Source organism: Pongo pygmaeus, chromosome 9 (assembly GCF_028885625.2).
Source record: "Pongo pygmaeus isolate AG05252 chromosome 9, NHGRI_mPonPyg2-v2.0_pri, whole genome shotgun sequence".
Classification (NCBI taxonomy): Eukaryota; Metazoa; Chordata; class Mammalia; order Primates; family Hominidae; genus Pongo; species Pongo pygmaeus.
Window position 1 is genome coordinate 101,356,433 of NC_072382.2, and position 24,634 is coordinate 101,381,066.

The 24,634-nt window shown below is 33.2% G+C and overlaps 1 protein-coding gene across 1 annotated transcript in view; it reads left to right on the plus strand.

Moving 5' to 3' along the window:
* The window catches only part of CNTN5 (contactin 5), an 807,282-nt gene that overhangs the window by 273,075 nt on the left and 509,573 nt on the right, over window positions 1–24,634 (plus strand). Inside the window, exons 3-4 of the mRNA XM_063671374.1 lie at window positions 7,194–7,317; window positions 7,428–7,603. Coding sequence (XP_063527444.1) covers window positions 7,194–7,317; window positions 7,428–7,603 — 300 coding nt within the window. The remainder of the gene's footprint in view (window positions 1–7,193; window positions 7,318–7,427; window positions 7,604–24,634) is intronic.

The window sequence follows — 24,634 nt, forward strand, 5'->3', positions numbered from 1 at the left end:
CATGGCCCCATGTCAAGCCCAAAAAAAAAGCCAAGAAAGTGTCCCAGTGTTCCTAGGAAAAGGAAATGGGATTAGGGAGCATCTAGCCAGTACTTGCCACACATGAGTAAAAAAAAACCTGTCAAATATAACATGTGATAATGATGACACTAAAAGTACACTATGATAATTTTAACATCAAGAATAAAGTGGGCTCTTAGGAAATACTTCTTTATTGAGTGATTATGATTAAAATTATTTAAGGTCAGTTCTGTGGGTCATATAGAAACAGCTTTGTTTTAGTAAAAGCTAAAAGTAAACTTCATTTTTGTTAATTTCTCATTTTTCATAATATTTTATTAGAAGGACTTAAGGTATTCTTACTAGAAACTTCAAATTTTAATCTTAAAATATGAAGTTTATAAAATATAGAAAATATGGCAATTTCTATAAGTTAAATAGTTATATTAACATGCAAGTAAATGTAATTACCAGAAAATCTTGAGTAAAGTATGTCTATTATGGAGTAGAATTGGGTAAAAAAACTGTCCTCATCTAGGACACAAATTTACGGTTTTAATTTTAAGATGAACTTTATTTTCAGACAATAATCTGTTATGACCTCATGTATTACTGGATGTAACCAAGCTAAGACTGGGATATAGATCCCACAGATATTTTTAGAAATGATGCCTGAAATGAATGATTCTTCTTCCAGTTCTGAAAGCTTATGGCTCTGTGATAGCCTAAAAATCAAACATCTATCAAGTATTTTTATGTTCTCCAGTATCACTGCTTGTAAATGATACTTTTATCTCTTATTGTTTTTTCATCTTTTGTTTTTAAAATAATTTTCTTACAATTAATATAGGGAAAGGAAAAATGGTTTGTTAGTTACCTATTCCTATATTTAAAAATCCTCAAAACTTAGCAACTTAAAACAACAATCAAGCATTTTCTCTTCAAGTCTGAAATCTGAGCACCTTAGCTGGGAGGTTCTGGCTCAAGGTCTTTCATGAGGTTGCAGTCAAGCTGTCATTTATAGCTCCATTCTCATTTGAAAACTCTACAAAGGGAGGATCCACTTAAAAATTCACCTGTGTGATTGTTGGTAGGCCTCAGTTTCTTGCTGCCTTTTGGCCAAGCCAGGTATTTCAGTTCCTTACCATGTCGGCCTCTCCACAGCCTGAAAAAATTTCCTTTCGATATGCAACGGTCTTCTTCTTTGAGGGAGTGACCCACGAGGAAAGTGCACCCCAGAAGGAAGCTGCATTACTTAGTATTAGAAGTAATATAGTATGCCTTTTGCTTTTATTTAGAAATAAGTCATTAAATCAAGCTGACACTCACAGGGAAAGAAATTAAGCTCAACTCCTTGAAGGGAGGGTTATCAAAGAAATTGTGGACATATCTTTTAAACTACCCCAAGTAGCTTTGGGAAAATTCTTCACAAGTTAATCAGTCTAAAGATGATATAAAAGGCACGTTTACTTTATATCATTATTTTGAAATACAATTAAACAAGATTGAAAAGGAGGCATGAAAATGTTACCTTCATTGAAACAAGGAAAAAAGACTTGAAAATAATGAGGAAAGAAATATCCAACAATTGTCTTTTCCTCAGACTTCAAGACAAATATCGGTTTACCTAATGGTAAGTCATCCAGCCCTTAAAAGAAATGTGTACTCAATTGTTCATTAATAAATGTAAAATAATTGGGTGAAGAAGTCTGTGTGAAAGTGGACAAATGACTCAGGATACTTCAGAACATTTCGAAAGAGGCATTGGAATAAGAACTACTACGACAAGCGTTTTATATATATATATTTTTTTCAATCTAAGTTTTTGTGTGGGAGGACCATTGAAGTTGAGGCAGAGGGAAGGAGGCAAGAGATTCAGAAACCGTCAGATTATAGTCAAACTCCTAACCTAAGGATTTTCCCTGTGAACCACGCAGATGTCCTAAAAAGGAAATAGGGTTAATACAGACATATAACATCTATGCATTTAGATATTACAGATAATCACATTACTAAGAACAGCTAAAAGAAGCAATACAAGAAACCAAAGTAGATATAAGATAATAGAATATGATATGTAAGTTTTGGAGCTCGGGAAACAAATGGAAGAGAGAAAAAATGATTAAAGAGTTGAAACTCTTAGTAGTAGTAATATATTTGCACCTAATTAGACAGTACTATAGCAACCAAACTCAACAAAGTCAAATAAAAAAGAAGATATGAAACCATTACGCAGTTAATGGAGAGAACTTTTTTTTCTTTTTAAAGAAAAACAAGGTACGCCTAACTGGTATGAGGGGAATAGAGCAAATGAGAAATAAATTTTCCTGAAAAAGAAAGTCCTAAGACTGAAAGTTAAAAAGGCCAACTGAGTCACAGAAAAAAAAATCGTACAAGATGACTACACCAAGACGTATCCCCCCAAATTATTGATATTCACGGGTGAGTAAGGAGTCCTCTGGGTGTCCATGCATAAAATCCGGTCACTTAAAAATGATGACAGTTAGGCCGGAGTCAGACTACTTCACCATGGTAATGTCCAATGTTACCAGAGGGTGGAAAAATACACACAAAATCATTAGTGAAATTAGTACTGAACATGTAATTTGATACCTGCCAAGCTGTCTCTTAATGATAAAGACAAAATACATTCTTAACTATGCAAAAAGGAATACAACATACAGGAGCTTCTTTTTGGTAAAAAATAAGGAACTTAGAAATGGAAAAACCATGGGAAGATACATAAGTATCTAGTCTCATAATAAGAACTATGAATAAGAAACTTTGTAAAATATGCTTATCAAACAAAATTGAGAAAATTTAAGAAGTATACTTGAGAAGTTCATCATTCTTTGTAGCAGAGAATAAACAGATTATTTCCAAATTGAAACAATTCTTTTCTAAGAAAAAACCCTCTTGAGTATGACCCTGGCATTTCACAGACAATAACCGCTGACATAGTAGGTTCAGCCAACTATAGATATCTAGCAGTTTGTTAATAAGAGATCTGACAGAGAAAAACACACAAAACTGTTGCTCTTATGAGACATTAACATTGTGTGTGATGACATCTGCCCATTACACAAATGTGTCGAAAGCTTCTACTTGGTTAAAGAGTTTAATTAATTGGCTATCAAGATCTTTGTGATCATTTGCTATTATACAGCATTTGAAGTGTTATCTCTAACAAGTTATAGAGTCCATCAAGCAAAAGAGTGCAGAATGTAAGTATACAGATTTAAACAATGGATCATTATGACCAGAAGATAAAATTCACTACTACCGCAGAATGAATAAAAAATCTATCTCAGTATATCTATAATCTCTTTACAATAGAAACATCACTGATTATCTTTGCTGGGGACTGGGAAGCTGTACATAGACATGTTTATTTTTCCCCCCTTTAACAGGAATTTTACTTCTAAGATGAGAAAAGGAAGGGAAGGGAGCCACTGTTTAACTTGGCATTTGAAATTCTTTACTTTTTTTTCACATTTCTGTTTACTGTCATTTGTGTTGACGCACTGGCTTAACAGCGACAAAATAAATGATGGAGTCACTGAATAGGGCTGAGGTGCTTTGGGAACTAACAATGAACAGCAAAGAGATGTCTTACAAAGTATGGGCAGTAATAATAAAATACATGTTCAGATTAGTCCCTTATTATTTAGCCTATAATTTACCAAATCTTACTTCTCTAGTTTTATTTCTCTTGTCCTGTTTTCACAATTTTCACAACATGAAATTTGGAACCAGAGAAGCTTAAGGTCAACTGTCTTCTTATACGGCTAACTTTGCAGGAGTCTCCTCTAAGAACCTTAGAGTTTTCACCTTGCAATTAGAAATAACTATGATACTGAGCTCAGATAATTAGATAATAATATACATATATATATAAAATCATGCTTTATAAATGTTAGCACATAAGTATAATAATAGTGAGAAAAGGGGGAGGAGGAGGAAAAGAAGCAGCAGAAGCAGCATCGGCAGAAGAGGAGGAGGAGAATGGAGAAGGAGGAAGAGAATGAGAAGAATGAAAAATAAGAAGAAATAATAGTCATGGTAGTAGTAAGCAGTTTCAAGAATTCAACAGCCTTAGATTTATATTCCAGGTTTGACATTTATATATATATATATGTGTATGTATATATATGTGTGTGTATATATATGCATAAACACGCACACATATGTACGCACATATATACACATACATATACATATATATATATATATATATATATATATTTTTTTTTTTTTTTTATGGAGTTTCACTCTTGTTGCCCAGACGGGAGTGCAGTGGAGCGATCTCAGCTCGCTGCAACTTCCACCTCCATTGTTCAAGTGATTCTCCTGCCTCAGCCTCTGAAGTAGCTGGAATTACAGTCATGCACCACCACGCACCACCACGCCCAGCTAATTTTGTACGTTTAGTAGAGATAGGGTTTCACCATGTTGGCCAGGCTGGTCTCAAACTACTGACCTCAGATGATGCACCCACCTCAGCCTCCCAAAGTGGTGAAAGTACAGGTGTAAGCCACCACGCCCGCGTGTTTCCTTTGTGGATTTAGCTAATTGTTTTCTGTCTCAGTTTTGTCATCTCTAAGATAAAAGGACTAATTATTGCCAATGGTGATTGTGAGTGTTTCGTGATATTATGCATGAAAAGTACTCAGCATAATGTCTGGCATATAGTAATTATACAAGTAAATATTATTAATCACAATTTATTCAGTGCTTGCAATATACAAGGTATTTGCAAATGTTAATGACAACTGATATTCATACTAATACTGTAAAGTAGGCATTATTATCCACAAATAATACATGAGTAGCAGATAATCAAAGATGTTTGGTTCATGGCTAAAAAATACTACTACTAGAATTTGAACCTACATGTGTCCAACCCTAAAGCTCAAGAATTGTCTGTTATAAAAATATAACACTTACTATATGTGGATTTTATGCAACATAGGTGTTTTTAATGTTTAAGTCACAGTTTTAATGTGTAAAGATCAGAAAGGGTTTTTTTCTGCAACATAATTGTGCATGTTAATTCTTAAAATTTGATTAATAAAAGTTGTGATTTATAAAAATTTATAGAAGTTTTCCAATTTTTTATAAACTCATAATGCAACAACAAATACAAAATTTTGACAATTTTCTCTAGTTATTTATTAAATCATTTATTTTGCTTTTCCTTATTGAATAAAAGTTTTAATTGACAGCAATATAATTTGGTACAGTGAAACATATTCTGGTTATTTTGGTGTAATATTTTGCTGTAGCTTAAAAAAACTGCAGCTAGGCCATTGGAGGTGGTTCACTCCTGCAATCCCAGCATTTTAGGAGGCCTAGGCGGGCAGATTACTTGAGGTTAGGAGTGCGAGACCAGCCCGGCCAACATGGCAAAAACCCATCTCTACTAAAAATACAAAAATTAGCTAGGCATGGTGGCTGTAATTGCAGCTACTCAGGTGGCTGTGGCAGGATGATTGCTTGAACCCAGGAGGCAGAGGTTGCAGTGAGTCAAGATGGTGCCACTGCACTCTAGACAGAGTAGGAGTGAGACTGTCTCAAAAACAAACAAAAAACCTGCATCTAGGTTATCTAGGAGTCAAAGAAAATACTTGTCAGTACATGCTCATAGTGAGTGCTCAATTTTTATTTGGTTTAGAATACTGTGAAAACTTTTGTTTTACTTCGCCAAGACAAAATATTTAAAGAAATATATTTAAAGAAAGCAAATCATTTTACTCCGAATTTGTTCTTCTAAATATGAGGTGTACATCTTTTCCCAGAAATTTTTTTTTAGCTCAAATTTCCTGGAACATTTATTTTTATACTTTTTTCTTACTATTTTCTTGTGATTATCTGCAGAAGTTATAAACTTCTGTTTAATACATATATTGGAAATATGCCTTTACTGAAATAATTTCTCTTTATCTGTAGCAGTAGTTTTTAACAAGGGTCATTTTGAAACTAGAGCACATATAACAATGTCTGGATGCCTTTTTTATTATTACACATTGGAGAGAGATGCTACTGGAATCTAGTGGGTAGAGGCCAGGGATGCTGCTAACCATTCTACAATGCACAGGACAGCCCCGCCTCAACAGAAAGATCTGTCCCAAAACATCAATGGTACAGAGACTGAGAAACCTGATCTAGGGCTATTATGTGATCAAATTCATGATCAATGAAAAGCAAAAAAAGCTTTACTTTTTCACAAATTCACAATTCACGATGCTATGGATCTTAGATACCCACACGACACTCTGAATGCTTACATAACTGTGGGCTAACATAACTTGTATTATCCTCTGTACATTTGCTCATCATTTCTCCAGCTGACTTAGTCTAAAACTCAAGTCCAAGTCGACATTTGAAGTCCATTTTTAGTTTCACTTTCTTCATGAAATTTTCATTAGCTTCAAATTACTTTTATCACACACAGAACTTCTCTGAGTATTAGCTAACTAAAATGGAATCGAGTATCTGGTATATACCAGGCAATAAATTTATGTGCTCTTCCCACTGGCCTCCACTTCCTTTTATGCCTTTTGTCTTCTGATCTTATTGAGTATTTAGTTGTATAAAGTTTTGCCATTTTAATTAAGTTGTCTTTTTTTTGAAAGCATGTCTTATTTATTCCATGAAAATACCTTTATTCATGTAACTTTTTTACACCCCAGAATTGTTAGGACTAAATGTAGTGCTTCAGTGAATTAATGAAGAATATAAAAAAATGCAAAAAGACTAACATTTTCATACCTGTAGCTCCTAAATAGTGATGCAATATTAATATATTACTTTTGCATGTGTATTATTTTTAACATTCTAAGAATTTTAGAAACTTTCAGGTTTTTTAAGACAATGTTTATGCTTAATATTATTATCCTTTAGTCTGATTTTGAAAAATGAAAACATATATATTTAAAATATAAATGTCTGAGATGTTTGTTTTTTATGTATTACACCTTTAACATCATTTTTAGTTGATTAAAAATCACATTTGGTTCTTTACAATTTAATAAAACAACGCAATTTTCTAGCTATTCCTTCTTTTGGGAATTTACCTGCTGATTACAAGAAAAGAGCAAGAATTTTGAGTATAAGTAAGATGAAAAAAAAAACCACAAAATATCCTGTGTCTGTTTAAATGTGTTTAAAATGTGTCTGTTTTGTCTTTACAGAAAGTGTGGACTATGGGCCAGTTTTTGTGCAAGAACCAGATGATATTATTTTTCCAACTGATTCTGATGAAAAGAAGGTAGCATTGAAGTGTGAAGTTCGTGGCAATCCAGATCCCAGTTACAGGTAGAAATTCACTGTTAATCATTTTTCTTAAGCCTTAAAAACTTTCCATCAATGATATTCTGACACTCTCAGGGAGGATTATACATGTTTGTCTTCTGATTTTTCTTAAGATGGCTTCGAAATGGAACAGAAATAGATCTGGAAAGTGATTATCGCTACAGTTTGATAGATGGCACTTTCATTATAAGCAATCCAAGTGAAGCAAAGGATTCTGGTCATTATCAGTGTCTAGCAACCAACACTTTGGGGAGTATTCTTAGTAGAGAAGCTACACTTCAGTTTGCCTGTGAGTAAAATACATGATTTTTCTATATGTATGTATATTGTGTGTATATACAATATGAGTTTTTAAACTTTAGTCCAGGAAAGAAAAGCCTAAGATCTCAAATTTTTAAATGTGGTAAAACCATGATAAGAATTAGAATTATGCAAACAATTCATTTCTTCTTGGGATATTTTGAAATTTTCTAAAAGATTTGCTGTCTTCAAAGTAAACTTGATACACTAGCCTGACAGGTTAAAGTCCTTTTCATGAAAGTAGATAAAGTTTTAGAATTCATAACAATCTGTTTTAAAACACACCACTTACTATGTATTATTTTCAAGTCTTTGAGTTCAAATTAAGCTTTCTATGAGAAAAAAATTATAATCCAAATATCTTTTGAAATCTGATTCTCTCCATCTCCTTTTAAAAATATCTATAATTCTACCATCTACTATAGTCACCATTTGCTACGGATTTCTAAGAATATAAGATAGCATATTCTAAAACTTCTGCTTCTAGCCAGGTAACAAAAAATACCTCTGAAATGCTAATATATTAGATTTTGACTATATCTCCTAGATGTCCCAGTTTTTGTATTGCAAAAAAGATACCGTATGTGGCTACACAGACATAGACACACAAACGCACACACACACACACACACACACACAAATATAAACATTTCTAAAGTAGGTAATATACCTGATTAAATGAAAATTAGCCGGGTGTGGCAGCATGTGCCTGTATTCCCAACTACTTGGGAGGCTGAGACAGGAGAATTGCTTGAACCTGGGAGGTGGAGCTTGTAGTGAGCCGAGATTGCGCCACCACATTCCAGCCTGGGGGACAGAGAGAGACTCCGTCTCAAAAAAAAAAAAAAAAAAAAAAAAGGTGTGTGTATATAATTAACTAAATATATTTATTCTTAAAAACTCTTGAAATTATTTTACTTACAATGAGAGCTTACAATAAATTAAAAATAGGCTAATAGGTAAAACATTTTATTATTATTCCTTCATAAGTAATCCTACTTGAAATTAAATTCTTGAGGATAGAATCTCTAAAAAACACTGAGAAAGACCAGGAATCTTTATATTAATAATTAAAGTGTAATTGTAGTGGCTACATAAGAGATCATGAAATGATTTTTAAATTAAAATTACACCTGGAAGAATGTAATAATTGATCTTTCTCTATATAATCTTTCCCAGGTATCATTTCTAATTAACCCAGAATTCAGACACCCTATTAAAGAAGTGTGAAATAGAAAAGGGAAGAATAAAGAATTGATAATAAATACAGTTTGAAGAGTACCGAGATAGGTCCTAGAAAAATGTAAATATCATATTTTAAAGTAGATTTGCCTAAGGAATTCAGATAGGTACATTTACATAGGCCAGAGACACCAAGATAGCAGCCTAAATAGATTCTTTTTTATTTTGGAAAATATTACGTGGTGTATCACAGAACCTAATACTTTACATTATGCACGATTAACCAAGTAACCTAATAAACTAAGTAAATAACCCTCGTAATAGCTCCTTTATTCAATAGTCTTTTCCAGATAGATGCAGCATATCCAGAAAATATGCTATACAAATATTAGTGGCTTATACCTTACACTTTGGTCTACAGTATTTGACACAAGGTGTACCAGTTAGCTGTAGCCTATATGTAAATTGTTTTTCCCTTTGTGGAAGCAAATGATGACAACTTTTTCCTGCACGTGTTTAGAGCAAAAAGCTATTTATTTTACATATCCATATGACTGTCTTAGGTTTTCTGGAAAGATCAAACACAGTTGTCAAATACACTCACCTGAAGTGAGGACTTTGGCAGCAGCATTTACAGTTCAATGACCAGGCATGGGAAATACTATTTATCTTAAGTATCTTACCTATTTAGCATGAAGCTGTCTTCAACTTGATTTAGAGCAATATCTGCTTATTTTTAACTTAAACATTATGGGCTTACATATGTATTCAGAGGTAGCACCTTATGACTGTACCCCTCTCCACTTTCCATCAAACTCAGGCCATTGGCTACATACGCATAAAAACCCACAAGGTACCTGGTTAAAGCAGACGGTTACACAGGGAAGACCAATTCTGCCTCAAAATTCTTTCTCCACCTAGATGCCATTATGCTTATTCCTATGATATTGAAACAATTAAGTCCCATAGATGTAGCTCCATCTATTTTTCCAGTTTATCTTTGAAAATACATGCAAATATGGGCAGTAGGGAGAAAAGATGATTTGATGAACCTCTACTAGCATACCTGGATGGGAGTTCGGGTGCTATAGGATTCGCGGACTCAGAATCGTTCAGAGGTTAGGGAGAGAAAATGAGGTAGGAAGTTGGGGAGAGAAAAGAAAAGGGGTTTCTGAAATGAAGTGAAAGAACACAAAGGCAATGTGAAACTTAAAAACTTGGTCCGCAAGCCGGGCGCGGTGGCTCATGCCTGTAATCCCAGCATTGTGGGCGGCCGAGGCGGGCGGATCACGAGTTCAGCAGATCGAGACCATTCTGGCTAACACGGTGAAACCCATCTCTACTAAAAATACAAAAAATTAGCCGGGCCTGGTGGCACGTGCCTGTAGTCCCAGCTACTAGGGAGACTGAGACAGGAGAATCGCTTGAACCCGGGAGGCGGAGCTTGCAGTGAGCCCAGATCACACTACTGCATTCCAGCCTGGGCGACAAAGCGAGACTCCTTCTCAAAACAAAACAAAACAAAGCAAACGAAAAATTTGGTTGGCAACTTTCCTTTATATTGTGATTTTCTGAAGACCAGGCTTGTAAGTCAATATATTTAATGGAATATACTCACTGTTGTTGGAGTGTTTAATGTCTGAAGGGATTTTTGTGGAGGAATGCTTATTACTTTTGTCACATTTTAAAGCTGAAATATTTTATATCCAGCAGGCTTCATTTATCTGAATATATAAATATTCATTATACAACTAATATTTCAAAATTGAATATATTTAATCGACTGAGACAATTATTAAAGCATATTTAATCCAATTTTGTTAATCATTTTTTAAATAGTGAATATGAGACTTAAATTTATTAAATGTTTTAAAATCAGACTAAATTTATAAATCATCAAAATGATTGCAAAACTTTTCACTAATACAGTACTTATAGTTATAATTCCACCTTGTACCTACTCTTGAGGCATATTTGCATATGTTACTCAGTTTATAATGGTTTTATTGAATACTTATTTTTACCATTTACACATTAATTTTATCATATGTTGTAAAATACCTTTTTAGATTATTTTTATGCTGGGCTAGTGCTATCAGGATCTTCTAAAGTCAAACATAAAGGAGGACTGTATCACCCAATTCAAAGTCTATTTTTGAGTTACCAACCAAATGAGTTTTGATTGCCTCTTTCAAATTCGAGATCTGTTTAACAGACTAGTTCACTTTGGTGATTAACCATTATTATTGTTATATCAATGATACTTTCTAAGTCTTCACCTTTTACTTTTTGCCTTTTAAAATATGACAACTTTGCTTGAAATTATGTGATTCTAAAACTTGTTGAACAGTGTTTAATAAACGTAGGATGGGGCTCTCCTAATTATATTCATAAAAAAGGTACTAATTTGTATTTTATAATAGGTGTATACTTAATTGAAGAACTAAGTTATCCATATACTAACATAATATCAAATTATCCATATACTAACAATTATTATACATAATATTGTGATAAGATACATATTAAATATAAAATGTAAATATATATCATTAAAGTTTTCTTTCTCTTGTGTGAAAATTACATATTTTCAAAGAAAACTGATTTTTAGTATCATTAAAGTCACATGGCTTTTTGCAGATTCAACATATATATATATATATATATATATATATATACACATACATACATATGCATAATTAGTATACTGACACTCCTTTAATGCTAGGAGTACTCTTATTAACCAGAAATATATTTTAAAATATTCTGCCTTTCCACTAATAACAGCTTGTCTTCCTGCTCCCAACCCCTTGTCAGGCATAGATTCACCTGCTTTTCAATGACTATAATGTCATAGAGACTAAAAATCTAGATGCTGCAGGTGCGTATTAGATAGCACCAAATAAGTTCTGGTGATAGGTAGGATAACATTATTGCTAAACCAGATAGCAAAAAAATGCTTTTAAAAAATAGATTTTGAATGTTTCAAGCTCACATTGACAGCTTATATTTACTGAATGCTTTTGTTGCAGATGATGCTCTGTTTTAAATACATTAACTCATTTTATCCTCATAACCAACATATGATTTGTTCATGTTGTAAAATGTAAATTCATTTCTCAGATGATAACTCTAATTTAAGTCTAATAGTACTCAATCTTTTCCTATTCCAGTATAAATGTGTATTGGATTTCTTTTCTGACCTAGCCAATTTGATTTTAGAAGTTCTTCTTCTAAACTTTAATTAAATTGGAATCTTTTTAAAAATCTTGCATGCTTGCTTCCTTAATCATCGTTTTAGAATTTATTAACACCTATGTAACAAAAATTAATATTAGTAATGAAAATAAGCATGCAGTCATAGTGTTCTGCATTTCTTCTCGTTGTTCAAATTTAGTTTAAAACCACTTATTTAATTTTCCTTACAGAAGTTTAAGAGTTTAGGAGACATTGAGTTTCTTTCCAGAACTGGAATTTTGGGTTTATGGTAATTTTGATGTGTAATCCCTCTTTCTTACTAACATATTTTTTCTTTTAGTAAAACCTTTTCCTCATAATTTCTTTATTTATTGAATAACCTGCAGTGAGGACCTAGAAAGCTAAATTTTCTAAATGAATTTGAGACAGGACAAAGATAACTGCAGCTATTGTCAAAAGCTGATATCATCATAGGTCCTAGCTTTTGCAGAAAATGATGACAAGGAAGTGAGTGTTGACACCTTTTATTGATACCTGGTGATGTGGCAAAAATAAAATTATATCTAGCATTTGGAAAAATTAAGCAAGTATAAAGCAAATTAAATTGTTTTTAAAGTTTCATTTCTATTCATTTGTCCCCGAATATATTTACAAATATGAAATAGCAAATGTATGCTTGTATAATAATGTTACTTTATTAACATATTTAATGTTTACCTCCTTCCAAAGGTGATTTTTTTTTTACTTGCTCTATAAGATATATGCTCAAGATACATGTGTAATTAAGTAAATATAGTCCTAGGAAAAAATATACCTTATAACAGATCAAGGTAGTTCGGACCATAAAGTGAAACAAGTATTTCCCTGGTGGTCAAAGCAAAAGAAAGAAAGAAAAACATGTAAAGGAATCTAACAGAATCTATTTCCCCTGCACACCCAACACTTCCTCAAAGAAGCAAATCTCCTCTTGACAAATTTTCACAGAAATTTTTCATTTGAGGCTTTTTATTGCAACCCCTACAACATCCCTACACCAATTCAATAGCAAGTTTAATTAGCTTGACATAAAGCCAAAAATTTCCTTAACCGGAACTAGAATTTAATCATGAAGCCATTCACTTTATTCACTGATTAATTTTTTTTTTCTAATTTTGATTTGGACAATGAACAGATTTGAGCAGCTGCTCTGCAGTGGTTCATCCACCCCTAACCTGCCTCATGGGCTTAAATGTCTACCCATGAGGAACTTCCTTTTAAATTCTCCCTAAATAAATATTTATATATAAACATGGTTCAGCTTAGTTAGTGTTAACACTTAGTTTAGCATTAATAAACCTAACCCTCACAAGGGTGTAGTAAAAATTAATGAGGTGGAGAAGTCGTGTTAGTGAACTGGTTTTTAAGGTTAAAATTAAAAACGTAAGCACAAAGCTGGAGTGATTTTCTGGGGATGATTATTACTGATTATTAATGAGATTATTTTTGACAAAAGATATTTTATTCCTGAAGCTTATGTTTGTCATGAGGATAATTTCCTCAGCTACTGTAGTGATTTCTCTTCAGTGACAAGCAAGGGTACACCATATAAAACTTTGTCACTCTCACACTTCGCAAACATCCTTCAGAAATCCAAAGCTTGTAGCAGTTTCTCCACAGTTGGGATTTTTAGAAATATTTCATGCCAGCAAGTCAAACATATAATAAATCAGGAATAAAATCTCCTTATGCTGTCTCTTACTTCAAAAATACCTTTATATGCAATTCTTGGTAAATTGATAGTTCCTATCTAAATTTGAACATATTGCTTTTCAGCGCATTTAGTGATTTAGATCCAGAATATTCCATTAGTTTTCCTTGAAGCAGTTGATTAAAATAACCTACTTACCTCTTTGAGAGATTATATGACTTTTGTAGGCTTTGTATTTAAGCCCTTTAATTTAACCTTTCATTTTCATATAAAACTCAAAAATTACTTCTCTGGCTTTTTTCATAACTTTTTCTCCTAATGTAAAATTGACCTTAGAGTTTAAAGCCACATTTTACTAGTAGTGTTTAGTACCTAATAAAATGATTTGAATAATCACAAACTCCACAGTATATGCAAAGCTTTATTTCGTTAGTCTCTGAGGCTTAGCCTGTAGTAACTTGATTAAATCATTTGAATATTAATCTGAATGAAATAGTCAGATTGACATGGATGAATTTATTAGTTGTAAAATTATTAGATGTTATTACAAAATAAATTAATGTTATCTTCCATACACAAATGACTCTTTTTTTAAGGAAATCACAACTCACAATAAAATAATGTTTAAGTATTTCTTTAAAAGTATAATTACTTTGGTCATAATATATACAGTAACTGTGAGTGTGTAATCCCTTGGCAAAATACAGTATGGATTATTGGATTAAGTTCACAGGAAACAATTTAAAAATCAAAAATACATAATTTTATGATTTACTTTAAAATTTTATATAGATGGTGTCTAGCTGTGTTGCCCAGGCTGGTCTTGAACTCATGGTTTCAAGTGATCCTCTTGCCTCAATCTTCCAAAATGCTGGAATTAGAGGCATCAGCCAAGATACCCAGCCTAATTTTATACTTTAAAAGCAACTTACGAAGAGTGAATGAAAGTTGAAATCTGTTGTAGACTACCCTCACACTCTTCTTTCTTTTAAATAAATTATAAATTTGCAAGTTTTTTTTTTATTAAAGTACAACCAAACAGGTACTTTCATTATGTATGAAAATCGTGAATAACTCTGTCTTTATGTGACAGATGACCTGCAACAAAATGGTTCCATTTTCCTGGCTTGGCACGGGGTATATTTTATCATAGTGCTCTTTTGTTTTGCTTTTAGAAATTCAGAAAGTCCATTCTTCATTCAAGTTGTAAAGTAACCAGGATCAGGGACTGTATACATCTTCAGACCTTTAATGCTCAAGCGCATTTACTTAATTAATTGTCCTTAATCCTTAGTAGAGGATTAATCTCAGCCTCCCGAGTAGCTGAGATTACAGGCATGCGCCACCATGCCTGGCTAATTTGTTGTATTGTTAGTAGAGGTGGGGTTTCTCCATGTTGGTCAGCCTGGTCTTGAACTCCCAACTTTAGGTGATCCTCCTGCCTCAGCCTCCAAAAGTGCTGGGATTACAGGCCTGAGCCACTGCACCCGGACTTATATGTATTTTAAAATAACATGATAATAGTAAAATTTATTGAACATTTAAATTTTAGGCTAACTACTAAACATATTTGATGCATCACCACCCCCTTTAATCCTCACATCAATTTGATGAAGGAAGTTCTATTATTGACCTAATATATAAGTGGGGGAAAAAAAAATGAAGCTGAGAGAAGTCAAGGTATTCCTCCAGCCACACAGCTAGTAAGTAATAAAACAGTAGCTCCAAATCAAATCTAACATCAAACTTCGTACTTAAAATCCTTATAATACTGCCTTGTTCAACTCAAAACATACTTTGCATTACATTTTTTGTTTTGCATGTCTGTAATTAATGTATGCATGCAGAATTTACTCATTCTCTGATCTCTGTAGGACATTGTTCTGGATGTTAGCCTATAGTGAGCAACGGACATACTAATAGTGCTTGAGGCTAGCCAAATCAATACAAATCCTATTTCGTATAAATTTCCTTGCCTACCTGGAATACCTGACCACTTTGTCTATTTCCTAACATTTTTCTTCTTTACTCCCACCCCACTATACTCCCTCTGTGTTGCTTATTGGAATTACCTATGCAAAACACAATTCTGACCAGGTTACCCCTACATAAATCTTTGATGGCTTACATTAATTGCATAGAAGTTTGTAATTTGCTCTACAGGTGTACAGAGGACACAAAAGAATAAGAATGTTGCCTTAGGAATATGTATCCAGAGAACTCTGTAGGGAAAGTCACAGTAGGAGGTCATTTTAATATTCCAGGTAAAAAGGGCTTGAATTCTCCCTCTGAGGGAGGTTTGAAAATAAGTGAAAATTTGCAAATGAATGAATAGGTGGTGGTGGGAGTATAAAAACATATGGAGGAGTTAGAATGACATCAAGATTCTGAGCTTGATGAATTCAATTGAACAATTTATAATGCCATTACATAATCAAGTCACACAGATAAGGAATGTAGATTTCTGGGAGAATAAGTAAGTTCAGTTTGAGATAGATTTATTCTGACTTTCAGGAGGAAATACCCAACATTTAAAAGTATTTGTTGGTGCTCAGGAAAGGCAGATGGGAACTGGACACAAAACATATTGAGAGACTCAGTAAAACCATGGAAATGTTTCACCAACAAGAATTTGTGCTAGGAAAAAAGACAACAGACGTAAACTTTAGGAATATATGTGTTTCTCTCACAGAGACACAATGAAAGGTAGAAAGAAAGAAGCTAGTGAAAGAGAGAAGAAAGTATGATCCAATAAAATAGCGTATAATACAAATGATGTTCAAAGTTTAAGGTGGGGATTGATGTCAGATGCTAAAGTAACTCTCAAAAAAGACCTTTGGGCCAGGTGCTATGGCTGACACCTGTAGTTGCAGCACTTTGAGAGGCTGAGGCAGGAAGATCACTTGATCTCCTAGCCTTCACTTGAGGCTAGGAGTTCAAGACCAGCCTGGGCAATATGGTAAGCCCTCATCTCTACAAAAAATACAAAAATCAGCCAGACATGGTGGTTTGTGATTATGGTCCCAGTTACTCGGGAGGATAAAGTGGGATGATCTGTTGAGCCCAGGAGTACTAGGTGAGCTATGATCACTCTACTGCACTGTAGCCTGGGCAATAGAGTGAACTCTCTCTCAGAAAAACAAAAGCAAACAAACAACAACAACCACAAAAAACTTTGGGTTTTGAGACTCAGTATGATAGAAACAGAAATCATAATCCAAGGCAAATCATTTTCCAGCTTTCTGTATAATTATTAGGCTATCCTAAACTATATATAGTCCTCAAATTAAAGTAGTAGATATCATAATGAATATTGATTTTGGCCATAACAGGAATGAAGATGTGAACAACATAGCTTCATGGACATGACATGAGAGTGAAACCGTGGTGGTATTTAGAAGTAGAAAGAAGAGAGTCCATCTAGAGGATGAGGCTGAAATTAGAAAACAGAGTCTAGTTAGTGAAATGAATTTCTCCTTTCCAAGTAAGGTATCTAGATCCTCTAGATTTTCCTCTTCCAGGGAAATATTCTGCCATATGGAATATAGTCAGCGTTATAAATATTATGTCAAACTAGAAAAATTTAGAGTTTGGACTGTCACATCTTGACCTATAAGCTTAAACTAAGTAAACCATTTTTATATCAGCCAGGAAGGTGTATAATTTCTAGAAATATTTTCTTCATTCTTTAGAACTAATTTTCATTTCACATCCTTAGAATTTTTTTCAATAAAATAGAACTATTATCATAATAGAACTAGAAACCAATATACTCTTTCCATAATTCTCTAACATCCAGTGAAAAAGTCTCATGATGGTTAGGCTAAACTGATAATTTTCTCATTTTAAAAAATGCAGAGAGAAGTAAGAGGATAGCAGTTCTTTCTAAGAAGGCTCACTAATTACCTACGTGTTGGGCAGAAGGGCTTTAGCACCTGTGACTTCATGGCCTCAGTTCCTAGGTGAGCTTTCTGCTGTGTTTTGTTTTGTTTTTGTTTTGAGTCTAATTCAGTATTTTGGGCAATTTCTAGGGATACAGCTGGAATTTCTCAGGGTAAATTCTAACAAGTCATCTTCTGCATCTGACAGAGCTTTTTTAAAGTTCCAGTCCTCTTCAGCTAACTGCAGTGTCAGCCTTGGTTCAAATTATAAATGATAGTGTATGAGTCTGTGTAGAGAGGCTCAGATTAGATACGCCTTATCTTTCCAACTTTCTTAGAATACCCTCAGACAGTGGACTTTCAATCTATTCTACAAGAAGTTGTTTAAAATGGTATCACTGGAAGTTATGTTTGTGGTGCTTATAGTCTAAGTGTAGCCTCAGATGTGATCAGAGTAACTTCTGTATGCCAGAGAGATGTTCTGTTCGTTCCATGGGACTTAAGGGGCAAGAATGGAGTAGCACTGTGCACTTTATTCGTGAATCTGTTGGAAGACTAAATAGTTTGAGAACAGGCTGATCACATAGTGTTCTTTGGGTAGGGAAAGCTAAAACAATGAAAAATATTAGCTCTGTCTAAATCTATTCATATCCATAGGGACAGGGTTAATAACTTATGAAATGGTTACCATACCCCAATAAAGTTCACACTCCTACAAATGGCCTCAAGGACTTTTATTATTTGGACTCTGTCATTTTTCCAGCTTTCTCTATAATTATTAGGCTGTCATAAACTATATATAGTCCTCAAAGCATTTCATGCTCATTTATGATATCATGTCTTTGTATCATGTTTTCTCTGCCTGCTGGGCTACTATTCAATAACCCAGGTCTCTCCGACTGTCTCCCTCTCCCTGTCCCTCCCTCCCTCCCTCCCTTTCTCTCTCTCTCTCTCTCTCTCTCCCTCTCCCCCTCTCCCCCTCTCCCTCTCCCTCTATCTCCCTCCCTCTCTCCCTCCCTCCCTCTCTTCCTCCCTCCCTCTCTTCCTCTCTCTCTGTCTCTGTCTTTCTGTCTGTCTCTCCCTTTGTCTCATATGATTCCTTCATTTCTGGTAACATTTCACTTCAACTATTTATAACAATGGCTGAAGCCATTCCAAGCATACCACTGACTTTATTAGACTGTAAACTCATTGAGGGCAGATTTCATGTCTTTTTTATTCCTTTATTTTAGTTTAATAACCTACCTCTAACATGTAAGTTCATAGTCAACACTTAGTGAATGCTGGCACACTGAGTGAATTAATAAAATATCCTCCAGTACCACAGTAGCCACTACCCTCAAAAAGAATTCCCTTATGACACCTATGAGAAGAATGATTTCTTAGGAGGAACATACAGAGCCATCTTTAACAATTGCTATAGAGAATCAAATCATACAATTTATGCAGAAATACTTTATCAATTATAAGGCCCCCAAATAGATAATAGTCAAATAATTGCTCCATTGAAAATGAATATTAATAACTATGTTGAATAGAATTAATGTTAATATCAATACAAATGTTAATAACCATTTTAATGCAGTAATATTTGTACACGTAACTTTGTATACTATTGGTAATATCTTACATATCATATTCGATGTCTGAAGCAAACTAAGATACCCCCAAAAAATATAGGAAAGTTACCTTTTTAAAAAAAGTGATTTTAGATGTGATCCTAAGTGCAGAAAGAAGAAAACTCTCTGACTTTCCTTTTTAAATATAGTTCTAGAATTCTAGCAACATCTCTCTATTGATCTCCGTGGCAATAAAAGTTTCCTATCCATTTCATAGTGTCATTGGTTTGTAAACTTAGTGTTAGGATATAGTGACAGAATTTATCAAACCAAGCAACAAAACTTGTTAAGTTTTTTGAAAATGTACGTGCAAATGTTATTCTATTTGAATTGCCAGTGCTTAAAGTGTCTACCCAGTGCCACTGCCATAATTCATGTCAAAATATCCAGAAAAAAATAGTTAACTCTTTCAGTCAGTGTTTTAAAGATCTTGTTTTCCAGGTAATTATAAGAAAAAAATGAAAGTGTTTACGTCACACCTCTTAATAGGTGGATGAATTTAGAGAATTGTCTTTCCTAGCTCACAGGAAATTAAATAGCATTTTCAAAGGATCACATCTGTCACAACAGAATAACCAAAAATGTGTCTATAAACTGTCAGCAAAGAGCATCAAATGAGGTCATTTATATCAATTCTGTTTTCATAAACATAGTAAATCATCCACCTAAGAAATCACAACCATTACAGACTTATTTAAATTATAATTCATGGAATTTTATGAACAGTCATTAAATTAACAAAATAACAAATAGTATAATGTCTGGGATGGAACTAGGATGTTTATTAAACAAAATCTCCATGTCTCTGTGCACCAATATGCAAGCAGGCCTAGAAACTTGACCTCTATTTTCTAAATTCCATTATAAGAATACTAACAGTTGAAAAAGCTATCAATGTTTCCCTATCCTCCATTTATTTAAAACCCTCATGAAAAATAGAATATATGTGCTTGCCTTTAGAAAGTATTCTGTGGCAGAAGTTTTCTTCATCTAATTTAGTGATATTTTGTTTTCTAGAGTTTTTTTGAAGTTGTTTCTTAAGATGTTATAAAAATATTTTTATTTTAATTGATTTACCTCATTTTAGAAATGAAAAAAAACAAGGCTTTGCTCATAAAATAGACACTACAATAAAATATTCTTACCAACTTGAACAATTTTTAAAAATGTTAGACATTTAGATTTTATTTATATTTAAACATTAATGACAATGCTAATAATAATTGCTAAGATTTATTAAGTGATTATTATGTTCTAGACACTCAGGAGAATGTTTTGCATTTACCTTCATTTTGAACTTCAAAAAATCCTACAAATTAGGCATTATTTACATTTCTAAACATTTTGAACATTAGGAAACTATGCCTGAAAGAGGTAACCAACTTGCTCAAGGTAGCATAGTTAAGTGGAGATGAAATGAATATTTATCTTTCTTTATCTGACTCTGTATCTAGATCTCTTAAGAAACTAAAAGATAAAATCTCATAATGTTTGTAGATGTTATGCATGTAATATCTCTCTAAATCATCTGGACCATCATGAGGTTATGCTTAGTATTCTCACAATCTCTAATTTTGAGATCAGACAATTGAAAAGGATCATATATCCTCTTTATGGTCACACGCCTCAGATTACTGAACTCAACCTATGTAATATATCTGATGTACATGTGCACATTTAGGCTATCCTTTTTTTATTTTTAATTCATTTTTATTTTCTTCCAACTCTTATTTTAGATTCGGTGGTTTATGTGCAGGTTTGTTACCTGGGTACATTGCATTATGCTGAGGTTTGGGTTACGAGTGGTCCCATCACCCAGTTACTTAGCATGGAACCCAATAGTTAGTTTTTCACCCTTCCCGCCAACCCCACTGAAAAGTTTCTAGTTTCTGTTTTTGCCATCTTTATATCCACATGTACCCATTATTTATCTCACACTTATAAGTGAGAACATGTGGTATTTGATTTTCTGTTCCTGCATTAATTTGCTTAGGATAATGGCCTCCAGCTGCATCCATGTTGCTTCAAAGACATCTTTCATTCTTTTTTATAGTTATGTAGTATTCCACGGTATATATGCACCATATTTCTTTATCCACTCCACTGTTGATGGGCACCTAGGTTGATTCCATGTCTTTGCTATTGTGAATAGTGCTTCAATGAACATGTGAGTGCATGGGTTTTTTGGTAGAACTGTTTGTTTTATTTTGGGTGTATACCCAGTAATGAGATTGCTGGGTGGAATGGTAATTCTCTTAAGTTCTTTAAGAAATCTCTAAACTACTTTCCTCAGTGGCTGAATGAATTTACACTCCCATCAACAGTGTACAAGTTGTTTTCTTTTCTCAACAGTCTCACCAACATCTGTTGTTTTTGACGTTTTAGTAATAGCCATTCTGACTGGTGTGAGATGGTATTTCATTGTGATTTTGATTTGCATTTCTCTGATGATTAGTGATGTGGAGTACTTCTTTGATATGTTTATTGGCTACTTGTTTGTATTCTTTTGAGAAATGTCGGTTCATGTATTTCACTCATTTTTAATGGGGTTATTTGGTTTTGTTAAATTATTTAAGTTCCCTATAGATTCTGAATATTAGACCTTTTTCAGAAGTGTGGTATACAAATAATTTCTCTGATTCTGTAGGTTGTCTACTCTTTTGACAGTTTCTTTTTCTTTGCAGAAGCTTTTTAGTTTAGTTAGGTGTAAATTGTAAATTTTAGTTTATGTTGCATTTGCTTTTGAGGACTTAATCATAAATTCTTTCCCGAGGCCAGTGTCCAGAATGGTGTTTCATAGGTTTTCTTTTAGGATTCTTACAGCTCGAGGTCTTACATTTAAGTCTTTAATCTTTCTTGGGTTGTTTTTGTATACGGTGAAATGTAGAGGTCCAGTTTCATTCTTCTGCCTGTAGCTAGACAGTTATCCCAGCATCATTTATTGATTAGAAAATCCTTTTCTCATTGCTTAATTTTGTCAACTTTGTTGAAGATCTGATGGCTGTGGATGTGCAGCTTTATTTCTGCATTCTCTATTCCATTCCATTGGTCTGATTTTGCAGCAGAACCATGCTGTTTTGGTTACCGTAGTCTTATAGTGTAGTTTGAAGTTAGGTATTGTGATACTTCCAGCTTTGTTATTTTTGCTCAGGATTGCTTCGGCTATTTGGATGTTTTTCTTGTTGTTACATAAGAATTTTAGGATTTTTTTTTTGGTATGTGAAAAATGATACCAATAGTTTGATAGGAATAGTGTTGAATCTGTAGATTACTTTGGGCAGTATGGGCATTTTAATGATATTGATTCTTCTATTCCATTAACATGGAATGTTTCTTCATTTGTTTATGTCATCTAGAGATTTCTATCAGCAGTGTTGTATAGTTCTCCTTGGAGAGATCTTTCACCTTCTTGGTTAGATGTATTCCAAAGTATTTTTTATAGGTCATCCTTTTTTAAAATCTATACAACAGTGTATTCACACAAGGCTGGTGGTATACTTAAGCACACTGATTATGCCAATACAATGATAAAAAGAGAAGATGCATGCCAACTTTCATGCATGGCTTTTATTTGAATTTTTTTTTCAATAATTCAAGCAATGTATAGTTTCATATTATGTTGAGGACTTCATATTGGTTTTTATTATGTGTAGGTAAAACTCAAAATAGTCCTAATTACAGGGGAGGTAAAATAAATAGAATTAATGTAATTTGACTATAAATATTATCAGGTCATACATGATTGAGGGGAACATCAAGATGGTGGAAGTCTCAGTAATGTCATTTACCTTGGTTTTAGCTTCTAAAATAAGCACAGTCCAGCCTATTGTGATTGTTGTACTCACCTTAAAAGAAGGCCTACCTTCAGAAATTAGGGATATTCAAATATTCTACTTTACTTCAAACTATTTTCTAGCATCAAAAATTTATACCTACTGTTGTTGTGAGCATAAACTAAAATAAGTTGAATACCTAGTAATATTAAGTATTTTTCTACTTTCAAAGTTAATGTTCAGAAGCCAAGCTTTAACTGCAATTCAAACTTTATTATCTGAGCTTTCAAAATTTAGGAATACTAGAAATATAAAATTTATAGTATTAATCTAATTACATACAATATGTTTTCTAGTATAATCTGTATGCTATAGTAAATATGGATAAGACTAAATGAATATTTAAATACAAAACATACAAATTAACTGTCAACCATGTTTACAACCCTGGCATCTCTGCATCATATTTAATATGATATTTTCTTTCATGTTGCTAAATACGTTTCAGCATGACAACTAGCTAAGGACAAATAAAATTTAATAATACATACACTGTTACATGATCTTTTGGACTTGAAATTTTGTCCTTGCCCAGGGTTCATTGAAACTCTTCTGCCACAAAGTGATATCCTTCATCTTTGCTTATAACAGATATTGTTTTTTCCCCCGGATTCTGACATGGAGACAAATTACCATCTTCCTGTATAACTATAAAACAGAATTGCTTTTCTCATTCATGGATTATGCAGACTTTGTAGGCCTGTCTCATTTCCAAAATGCACAGTGTTGTACAAAGGGGTAGAAAAAGCAACAAACAGCCATGTATGCTGTAACACAATCCTGTACTAAAATCTGACTTTGTTGTCTATTTCTTATAAAATTCAATTAAAATATATTTCTTTAGTTTATAAAGTAATTACTGATTAATTATTAATTATATCTAATTTTTCAAATGGTAAATCACTGGTAAACAATGACAGGAAAAACACAAGGCACGCCAGTGATTCAACATTTACTTTTCAAAGGATCTTAGTAAGAGAAAAGCAGCTCATTGGATATTTAATTCTTGCATAACTATAATAGCTCATTAGAGAAAATTTCACCTCCTAAAACCTTATTTAATAAATGAGATGATTTTTCTCAATGGCTTAATAAAGGCATGTAACCTTCATTAATTTACATTAATGATGATAAATTGTGAAAAGTTGATCTGGGGAGGTGTATGTATATGTGTGTGTTTGGTTAAGAGGTGGCTTTGATTACACTAAAAAGTATAAATAGCAATCTAGGTCATCAACTTGTATTGCTTTATTATAAAATATTAATCATAATAAACATTAGGAATTAACATTAGCTCAAGCAAAAACTGAGGATTAGTTTGCTGTTGGCCTTTTGTTGTGTTAGAGAAAATAATATCTATCCTATTTATGGCCTCTCTCCTAGTGAAGAGTAAAATAGAATATACGTGAGTTGCTCTTTGTTCCATCAAAGTGGAGCCCAATATAATGAAAGAGATGGAAAAAAGCAGACGCTTTGCTCTCAGTAGAAGGACAAAGTCAGTGAGAGATAATATAGAATGGGAAGTAGACAAACTAGTTAGTATAGTCATAGGAAACAATGGAGTAGAGATTTTCGAGTAGGAGGATATGCCAGTCACGTCAAGTTCAGCTAATTTTCAGG